This window comes from Hibiscus syriacus, unplaced genomic scaffold (assembly GCF_006381635.1).
Source record: "Hibiscus syriacus cultivar Baekdansim isolate YM2019G1 unplaced genomic scaffold, ASM638163v2 tig00117012_pilon, whole genome shotgun sequence".
Lineage (NCBI taxonomy): Eukaryota > Viridiplantae > Streptophyta > Magnoliopsida > Malvales > Malvaceae > Hibiscus > Hibiscus syriacus.
The window spans coordinates 1,956,958-1,967,326 of NW_024063524.1; the positions used below are offsets into that span (position 1 = coordinate 1,956,958).

General features: G+C 33.3%; 1 protein-coding gene and 1 pseudogene across 1 annotated transcript; one reads left to right on the forward strand and one right to left on the reverse strand.

The window, feature by feature from the left end:
* Positions 1–3,869: 3,869 nt before the first annotated feature.
* LOC120195359 (transcription factor HHO5-like) lies at positions 3,870–4,774 on the reverse strand. Its single transcript, XM_039197413.1, has 3 exons — positions 4,428–4,774; positions 4,136–4,356; positions 3,870–4,052 (listed from the first exon to the last, which is right to left on the reverse strand). Exons 1-3 carry the CDS (start codon positions 4,624–4,626, stop codon positions 3,870–3,872), a joined length of 603 nt encoding a protein of 200 aa, XP_039053344.1. The 5' UTR covers positions 4,627–4,774.
* A 258-nt stretch (positions 4,775–5,032) lies between these two features.
* On the forward strand, positions 5,033–7,832 carry LOC120195360 (annotated as a pseudogene).
* Positions 7,833–10,369: the final 2,537 nt, after the last annotated feature.

Below are 10,369 nucleotides of genomic sequence, written 5' to 3' on the forward strand. Positions count from 1 at the left end.
ACATGGTAATAACCCGGATTGTTCTTAGGGTTAAATACAGAGGACGAGGGCTTTGCTTTTGCCGCAGATGAGTCCCCTCGAAGTTCTGGTAGGATTTCAGGTGAGATAACCGCTTGCGGGGTAGGTTGTATAGTTACCCCTTCCGATGAACCTGCCCCGGGCGCACTGGTCTGTTGTAGGCCAACTAACTTGGCAACGATCTGATCAACCAAGGACTCTTGGTTCTTTGTGATTGTTTCCAGAGTATTTCGACTGTTCTGGTCTATCTTATCTTCTAGCTCTTTCTGTAATTTCAACATATTCTCTTCGATTTGTGTAATTCTGGCTTCCATCATCTTCTTCTTCAAACGAGTGTTATGTGGATGGGGTGTGTCCAACGCTTGAGGCGGTGTATCCAGTATTTGCTCCCCCTTCGAGACATGTTTATGTTAGTTAATAACAAAATGCAAAGAAAATAAGAAATGCAAAATGTCTAAATATATGATGCATGAAATGTCCGAGGCATTGATCCAAAAAATGTGCTTGTTATTCTGAATAACCCTTATTGGTGACAAAAGTGTTATGTCTGAAGAGACAAAAAAACTCTTTTTGATGGTACAAATCCTGTACAGCTTCTGACAAGTTGATTCGTCTTTTTTACTAGTTGAATATCCTGTCGAACCATTCCGGCTCCTCTGGCTAAAATGTGCAAATAATGAGATGCTTGCCCCAAAAAAAGATCTCGAAAGACTGCATCTCCGACTTTCACTTTCTACCGAGCTTGTTTCTAATGAAAGTGTCATTGGAGCCTTCCATCGAGAGAAACTATCCGAAGCTTGCTTCTTGAATTCGTCAGTAATGGCATCCAGCTCAGCTAGGGTTTTACCATCTTGTTCTTGTAGTTTTCAAAAGGAGCGACCGGGTCAGTGACCTTTTCCTCGTATTGCCCCTGCAACTTTGCCTTTGAGTATTCTTTGACCACGGTTGGACTTCTGAGTTTTTTATCTCTTTGTATTATAACCCCTTTATCCATTAATACAGATTATTCATGTTTTAACAAACACATTTTTTGGGGGATCAATACCTCATTTAAATGATGCAATTGATGAAAATAAAATGAGAGAGAAAAAGAAAAAAAAAGAGTTAGTGAGGTAAAAATAATAAAAAATAATCATGAAAAATGAAAGTCCTACCCCACATGATATCTACCCGAACATGCTTAATATTTCTACCCGGACATGATTTCTATCCCGCATGCTAATTTCAAACAAAACCTAACCACATGTTTGTCTAGTTCGCATGCTTTGAACAGAAAATAAAGCAGGAAATAAAACAGCCTAGGGTTTGGAATGAGGTTTCGGGGTGGGCTCTAATTCCTTGTACTCTCCCGGTTTAGGTTCTAAAAACGGTACTCGAGTTCTCCTTGCCGGTGCCCCCCTTGGGCTTGCCAGACCCTTAGTCCTAAACCCATCACAGGCTTGTATGGACTAAGTTAAACTCGAGGGGACACATTCCCTTATGCCCGCACGGTGAATAAATTCACACGAAGACATAAGGTATATGAATCCCGAAGGCTACTTGCTAGGCATATGCGGTGAATAAATTCACACGAATGCGTCGCTTTCACCCCCTCTTAAAAGGGTTCGGAGCTCGGGTATAGAGCCTGAGATGAAACTTTTCGAAAATCTGAAATCATTGAAAAAATGTTAGTACAACTATTTACTTGGAAAAATAATCAAAGGTAAATAATTGGAATCGAATAAATAAATTAAAATTTAAATTTACAATCTTCGCATAAAAAGACAACCGAAAATTAATTCTGGCCTGACTCACTTACCGGTCCCCAGCGGAGTCGCCAAGCTGTCGCAACCGTCTTTCGGTTGGGCCCCGGAATTGGGCTTCGACTTGAAATGAGTTGGTTGGAGTCGCCACCGACCACTTTAAAACGAATTTAGGTGGGTCGGACACCATCTTACCTGATCTACGTTGTACCAGAAACGTGTCGGGCTCGGGAGTCGGTTACGGTCAAGGAAGGATTAGCACCCTTGAATCGCCCTTTCGGTACCAATTAATTTGTCGGTTGTCTTTAAAGCGAAAACTAGAAATTTAAATTAAAATTAAAAAAAAATTCGATTCGAATTACTTACCTTTGATTTGTTGGAATTTATCTACAAAATTAAAAATGTTAGTGAAGACAAAAGAAAGAAATTTTTTAAAAAATAAAAAAAAAATAGATATAAGAAAAAAAAAATTAAATAAAAATGAAATAATGAAATAAAGAAATAGTAAGAGGTAAATAATAATAAATATAAAAAAAAGATAAAAACAAATGTACGGAATTGGAAATAAAAAACGAAAAGAAATGAATAAATAAATAAAAGGGACCAATTTGAAAGGAAATGTAATTAGGGGACAATATTCGAATTAAATGGGTGAACATAAATTGAAACAAAATACGGGGGACCTGAAACGGGATTAACCCGCAGATAAAAAAAAAGCAAAACCCCCCCTCTTCAAAACGACGTCGCATGGGGGGGGCATATCTACCAAAAACGGCCCAGAACCCCTCCCCTGTTCTTATTTCTCACCCGGGTCTCTCTCTCTAAAACGAGAGAACTGGAACTCTCTCTGGCCTCTCTCCTCAAGGCGATTTCCGGCCGCCGCCTCGTGTCTCCTCCGCCGCTCCGGCCACCGCGCCGGCCGCCACTGCCGGCGGCCTATGAAAACCCGAACCTCACCAAAATAAACCTCACGTCCCCGTGAACCCAAAATCAACACTCAAATACCCAAACAACCCCCTTATCGGAGTAGATCTAAAGAAAAACCCTTCGGGTTTTTACCTTTTCCGGAGACCTTTCGCCTTTTCCGGTGGTTTCTTCTCGGTTTCGACGCGTATTGCTTTTTTCTTTTTGTGTTATGTTTGCATGTGGGTTTTGGTTGGTTATTCTTGATCTGTTGTCGTTTGGTTTTCTCTCGATCTGTTGTTGGTTGTTTGGGTTTTCTGTTGATGTAGTTGGTGTTTAGTTTCTTGCGTTGATGGCCTTGTTTGTTCTCGGTCGGTCGTGTTTTGACTGTGTGGTACTCGATCCTTGATGGGTTCTCCTCCCTTTTTGCATGGCCTCACCGGGGTATTTATAACCCCTCGGTGAAGGCCGTTTCCGATGATAACGGGGTCGTTCCCCTCAACGTTCACGTGGCCGGGATTCTCGGGATGGTGCAGTCCCGATTTTCCCGGCCGGCCGGTTCGGGCTTGACGTTTGGTTACCCCCTTCGTGCGCCGCCTGTGACATGTATGACTAGAGTTTCCAGACCCTAAACCGTATCCTCTGCTGGGCTAGTTCAGGCCCAGTGTCTTGGATTTGGACCCTGGCCGTGACTTTTGGACCTGAAAAAAAAAAGTAAAATAAGTAATAATAATAATAATAATAATAGTAATAATAAATAATAATAATAAATATAAAAAACTATATAATATACATTTTTTAAAACAGTTTCTTTTAAAAATTATATATTATATATAAATTGCCAAAAATATTTTAAAAAACTATATAATTTTCAAAAATGTCTTTAAAAATCATATAATTTTCAAAAATATTTTAAAAATTATATATTATATATGTTTTCAAAATGTTTTTCAAAAAAATTATATATTCTATATTTATTTTCAAAATGTTTTTAAAAAAATATATAATATATATATATATTTTCAAAAATGTCTTGAAAATTATATATTATATTTATTTTCAAAAACGTTTTAAAAAACTATATAATATAAAAATATTTTTCAAAATGTTTTAAAAACTATATATCATTTATTTTCAAAATGTTTTTTTAAATTATATAATATATAAATAAAAAATAAATAAAAAAATATGAACGAAAATGAGTGTCTACAACAAGGACTGGCGAAGACCATTTCCACGACTGCCATTGCCCTTTGAAATTGGCTTACAAGAACCCAATTCAGAACATGGGAACATAAGAGAAAGCCCTAAATTTTCCTTATCCACTTGTCCCTTAATTATTTTGTCATTACAAAGTTCATTTGGGTTCTCTTCTTCTTCTTCACTTCTCTGTCAAATCCATGCCCCTTTAAAAGATAAGTAATAAATTTCCATAAAATAAGATGAAAACCAGACAGCTAGTTTGGAATTACCAGTTTCAGTTCTGGAACTTGGTTTGATTTCTTGCTGTGATCAACGTTGTCGGAATCAGAGGTCCAGAGTTGAACAGAACTCATCCAGTTTTTCCTTTTTTCCACATTTACCCTTCCATTTTCCTCAGTATTTCCCTTCAATGGCAACATCGACTCTTTCGTCACTGATCCATCATCCATTTCCTTACACTGCATTTCTTCCTCCTTCAATCTCTTGATCCCTAACATCCCATAAAAGTAATCAAATTAAATCCCAGGAAAAGAAGTTAAAAAATCAAAAAAAAAAAAATACCATCTTTCAAGAGAAGCATGCAAAGGGGAAGTTCGCGTTTAAAGGCATCGATTTTCTTCATCTCATCTTCCAATCTTTTAACAAAATCACAAATCTTCAATAATCTTTGGAACCCATTTTTTATACTCGAAACTTCTTTCAGAAACTCAGATATGCTTGCTGGTACATAAACAAAACTTAAATCCAAGCTCAAGTCCATTATTTTTCTCTTTTTTTCTTTTTCCTCTTTTTTCTAACACAGCAGACCAGTCATAAGTTTTATATGGATGTGTAAAAGAGATTCAAGATTCGCTGCATGTTTCGCAGACGGATCCTCGCGTATTTTAAACTTATAAGGCTAAAAACTCGTGTCTGAATCGGCAATCTAACTCAGCGATATTTGTAAAGATTTTTAGGTTTCGTTCACCCACGCGTGGCAAATTGTTGGAAAATAACACTTTTCTAGTTAAAATGATTCCTAGTATTTTTTGTGTGGTTTTGTGGGAAAAAATTATTGTGTAAAATTTGACCATAAAAAGTTGACCGTTAATAGGGTATACTTCGTAAAAAATATGTAGAAGAGGTATTTTCGTCTTTTCATGATTCTAATAGAAACTTGGAAAATTATGCGGTTAGTATCTAAACTAGTAGTTTTATTTGTTTTAGTACTTACATTTTTAATTTTTTCAAAATCATACCTAAAGTTTAGTTTTGTTTCGTTTTAGTACCCCTATTCAGAATCTAACATTAAGTTTTGAAAAAAAAATCAAAAGTTTAGATACTAAAACGGACCAAAAATAATAGTTTATATACTAAACACATTAAATTTTTAATGTCGGCTACTAAAATGAATCAAAGACTAAATGTTAGGTGCAATTTTGAAAAAACTCAAAGCTTAAATACTAAAATGAATCAAAACTGATAATTTAGGTACTAAATGTATAATTTACCCTAGAAACTTTAGTTATGAAAGGGGAAAGCATTTGTATTTGATAAGATGTCCTTAGATTTTTCTTTCTTATTCGAGATTATGTAATTTAAATACTAGTTATCTTGCATTTGGGTTTTGGATTTTATAATTTCTCTTTTATATAAGAAAATATATTTAATAGTTTTAAACATGAGTTTAGGTAATTGTGGACTGGGTTTTAAGGTCGGTTTAATATTGTTTTTCTTTAATAAAAGAGTATGTTATTAAAATATTTTTGAAAAATATTTTTTGCTTTTCAAATTTTCAATGCCTTAACTAATTCGAATCGACTTGAGTCGCACATGTAATTTTGGTGAGTGAGTCTCCCAATGGAGTTTTTCTGCATGCACAAGGACTCGAACTCGAAAGTTACTTAAGTGATATCAAATTATTTACCATAACAATTTTTAATATTATTTTTAAATTATTTAGTTTAAAGTTTAATTGTTTTAGAATTATTATTAAAATGTGTTTTTGAGAAGACAAATATTAATTTTAGACATGATATTATAAGTGAAAAATATATATTTAAATAATACTTTAATTCTTTGGTATTATAATCTCATGTATAGTTTAACCTTTATAAATTAATATTCGGTAAATTAATATTTTTTCTAAAATAATTAATTTTCAGTCCTGACTTAAGTTAAAAGTCTAAATTAATAATTTTTATAAATTAATAAGATAATAATTTTTATAAATACCTCTATATAAATTTATGGCCCCTTCAATATTATAAATTAATAATTCTATAAAATTATAATATAATTAAGAAAACTTAATAAAATATGATTCTACTATTGTTTGTTTCTTTTTAAAATTTAAATGCAATTGTATTTCATCTCTAGCTTTTCTTACTGCATCCAAAAGTTTCGATGTTGTATTCTGATACTACAATAAAAAATTATGAAGAGTTATTATCGATACGAGTACTTCCTTTCATGTAATTTGTTGTAAATGTATTGTATCATATTTCTTACCATACATGAACTTGTATTAAGTTTTAATTAGTACTATGTACTACAAAGAACTTTGTTTTTAGGGGTATATATTATATTTAATTAGTCACATTGTACATGAACATCATTCAATTAATTAATACAATATATGTTTTATTTAAAAAATAATAATATTAGTTTTTTGAATAAAAAAATTTCTAAATTTCTAAATTATTAATTTATTGATTAATTAATATATTTTTTTAATAAAATTATGTGGTTCTAACATTATTAGTTTTTAGAGGTGTTTATATATATATATAGGGGTGTAAACAAAAACTGTAAAAATAAGCTCGACTCAACTTTGAAAACTAATGAACTAAAAATTATCAAATTCAACTCGAACTCAAAATAAAATATTAAAACTTGAATCGAACTCGAAAAGGCTCGAACTTGAAACTTGAAAACTCATAAACTAAAAATTATCAAACTCAGTTCAAACTCAAAATAAAATATTAAAAATTAACTCAAACTTGAAAAGGTTCAAACTCAAAAAAATTTCAAGAACTCAATTAAAACTCAAGCTTGAGCTCAATTCAGGCTCGATTCAAGCTCAATTTTGAGCTCTATTTGAGCTCGATTTTGAGCGTGAGGCCTAATAGGGGATTTGAAAATTTTTTATTATAATATCCCCAGCGCAAAGTTGGCTTAAACCTACTGATGTGGGATAATGGGATTGTTTTCATTTTTTTTGAAAACCAAAGGAATCTGATGCATGAGTCTAAATTAAGATTAAAGCAACACAAACATTTAAATTCTGATGCTCAGTCATGGCTAATTTTATCCCCACAAACATGAAAAAACTTGATTCAAAATGAAGACAGCCACAGTATCACCTTAAACGCAACAAAACTAAGCTTCCCAAACAAACCAGAAAAGTTCTTCAACGGTAACTCTTCTGGAACCTTGCCATGGCACCTCTTCCACCGTACTTCTTGTGTTCCCACCTTCTCGGATCAGCCACCAACAAAGTCCTGTCGTAAAGAAGACGATCAATGAGAGAATAATACCCATCACCAAGAGGTTATCGATACCTTAAAGAAGCTCGAGACCGATCTCGAGGAAACAAAGGCGGAGCTGAAGCTGCTGAAGGAAAGGGAATTCGAAACAGAGATTGCGTTGGCTTCATTAAACATTGAACTCCATAAGAGCATGTCGAAGTTGGCTATAGCCGAGGCTGCTGCAGTTAAAAAGGCGGCGGAGACTACGCCGATGCCGAGGACGGTGAGTTTGGAGATGGGGAAGGGAGAAGATATAGCGAGTGAAGAAGCGAGAAGAAATGAGTTGATGAAACGAAAGAAGAATAACCCGACGTTGTCTCAGATACTGAGTATAGGTGAAAACAAGGGTATTTTGCAGGGAAAAGAGAGAGGGAAATTGATGATGAAGAAGCTCATTGTTCCTCTGGTGGGTGGTTGGATTTTCAAGAAGAAATTGATGCTATACATGTTGATGTAGCTAAGGTGGATTTTCAAATATGCTATACAACTAGTAATATATTAATACATAAAGAAGTATTTTTTTTCATAATTATCATAGAGTAATACAGTTTTTCTTAAACTTTAACTTGATCCAACCCGAAGTCCAAATTTTAAATAAAAAAATTTGATCTTATTAGATCGGATCAAATCCGTTGGGTACTGATTTTTTTATGTCCCTAACTATATAACATTCTATCTTCCGAAAAGGGCAGCTTGTTCCTTTTAAAATTCTCATTAAAGTTAAAAAATTTAAATATTTTTAATTAAATCCCCTTTTAAGTTTTTTAAATCTCATAAAGACTAAAATTTTGTAAAAAATCTAATTTATATTTCTAAAATTTTTAAAAAATATTAAGTATGTCCCCAATTTTTTTTTATCAAGATCCAATCCATCACTGTATGTAATGCACTATTATCATGTGCATAACTTAACCTCTATCACAGAATTAGATTAAGGGTTTAGAGTTTAAGGTTTAGGGCTTAAGGCTTAAGGTTTAGGGTTTTAAGGTTTAGGGTGTAATCTAACATGTGCTTAATTAAATAGACTTTTATTTTTCTTTTAGTATCCTATCACATAATCAGATTAAGGGTTTAGTGCTTAGGGCTATGGTTTAGGGTTTAAGGGTTTGAGATTTAGGGTTTAGAGTTTAGAATTTAGGGTTTAGGTTTAGGGTGTAATCTAACATGTGATTAATTAAATGGACTTTTATTTTTTCTTTTAGTAATATACAATGTAACAATTGGACTTGGGTTGCTTAATTAAAAAAATTAAAATTTGAGGATAGTTGTATTATAGAATTTTTAATATATTTTTAAAATTTTATAATTATCAATAATGTATTTTTAATAAATTTTTTATAATGTAATTTTAAAAATCTAAAATTATAATATAAATTTTTTTCGAGCTGCTCACGAGCTTTTCGAGTCGAATATCGAGTAGCTCGTTTCGGCTCGTTAAGAACTCGAGTCGAGCTCGAGCTCGAGTCGAGTCCATTCGATCCGAGTATTTATCGAGCCTTGATCGAGTCGATCTCGAGTAGCTCGCGATCTATCTCGTTTCATTTACAACCCTATATATATATTAAACATTGTCATTTTAGTAATATGATTAGCGCTCTTAACTGTCGACTAGCCGTATTAGAAGAATTGTATTATTATTTTAATTGAATAAACACCAATTAATATTAAATTTGCGAAAAGAAGGAATATGAAGGGAAAAAAGTTCGTTTTTCTTATAATTCATGAGTTTGTATTTGCTGTTAAACCAAACTCAAAGCAATTTTATCCTTGACTGTACTTATTCTGAAATTATATATATCTTTTGTCATTATTCCTTCTCATTCTCTTTTAGGAAAGAAGGTGCAAATGCGAAGAATGAGCAATCAAATTAATTCAAAAATGATCCATCAAGTGTGCTTGACCTTATCCTATAATTGTAAGATAAAACATGCCAAAGATTCCTTTTTGACAAAGCCACTTTATTTGATGGTTTTGTTTCACTTTTTTTATCTAATACGAGTAATATTTTCCTTCTCTTCTTTTGGATTGGTCTTCTAACAACATAAATTTAATATATCTTTAGGCATTTGTGTGCCCAAGAAATTAGAATCTCTTTGATTAACTAAAATAATTGGTTCTCGGCCCCCAATCCAACCATAAAATGCGGTAAGTAACATGTAACACGCTAGACCAGTACGACACATAGTCACCCGATCTAGATGCCACACAGAACTACCGGAGTGGCTGACCAACTTTTTCTCTTCTACTTCTCTGACTTTAAGGCAACCATTTTAATAAAACTAACCATAAAATGATATAATAAAAACTTGTTACAATGGAGAGCTCTCAAAATAAATAAATATTTTTCAAAAAAAATATACAGATTCACTCATAATTGACTTTACAACTTAATACAATACAACTAGGTTTATGAATATACATGCACTTTAAGAAACTGGATAACGTGCTTTGCACTCCACTGGATATGGACCTCAGTCACTCTAAATCTTCTCGAACTGACTGATCTACTAACCTGCCCACGGAAACATCAGCGCCACTCTAACGGCTAAAACATACTAACTATAATTCATTGAAAGGCTTAAACATTCAAGTCTACTGATCTATTTTGTACTGCTTTAGTGAGTATACTTGTATACTCACTCTTTACTCTATGGTAGAAATCATGGTGAGGCTAAGGGTTCTGCATCTCGAAGCTCACACACCCCTATAGTCTACCGAGAATATGACTTTCGGAATCTCTGCATCGGACACCACACTCTCGACTAGCTCACTTCTTGAGCGTCGGACCTTGAGCCTAAACTATTCAAGCTTAAATTTCCTAGTGTACTCCCTAAAGATATATTCTGACTGAATCTATACTTTTGACTATGCTATCTTTTTTAAAGTAACTCGGCTGTCCTGGTCGTTTTCCCGAGCATTCAAACAAGGCTAGTATTATTTGATCTTACTCTATTCTTGTTTCTACATTTGAATTAAAATTTCTTTTCGTTCTCA

Excerpts from the sequence above, each read along its gene's own strand:
- LOC120195359 (XM_039197413.1), bottom strand. The coding sequence starts at position 4,626 with ATGGACTTGAGCTTGGATTTAAGTTTTGTTTATGTACCAGCAAGCATA. Across the intron at positions 4,357-4,427 it reads CATGCTTCTCTTGAAAGATG|GGATCAAGAGATTGAAGGAG; the intron begins GTATTTTTTTTT and ends ATGGGATGTTAG. Across the intron at positions 4,053-4,135 it reads AAGTTCCAGAACTGAAACTG|AGAAGTGAAGAAGAAGAAGA; the intron begins GTAATTCCAAAC and ends TGGATTTGACAG.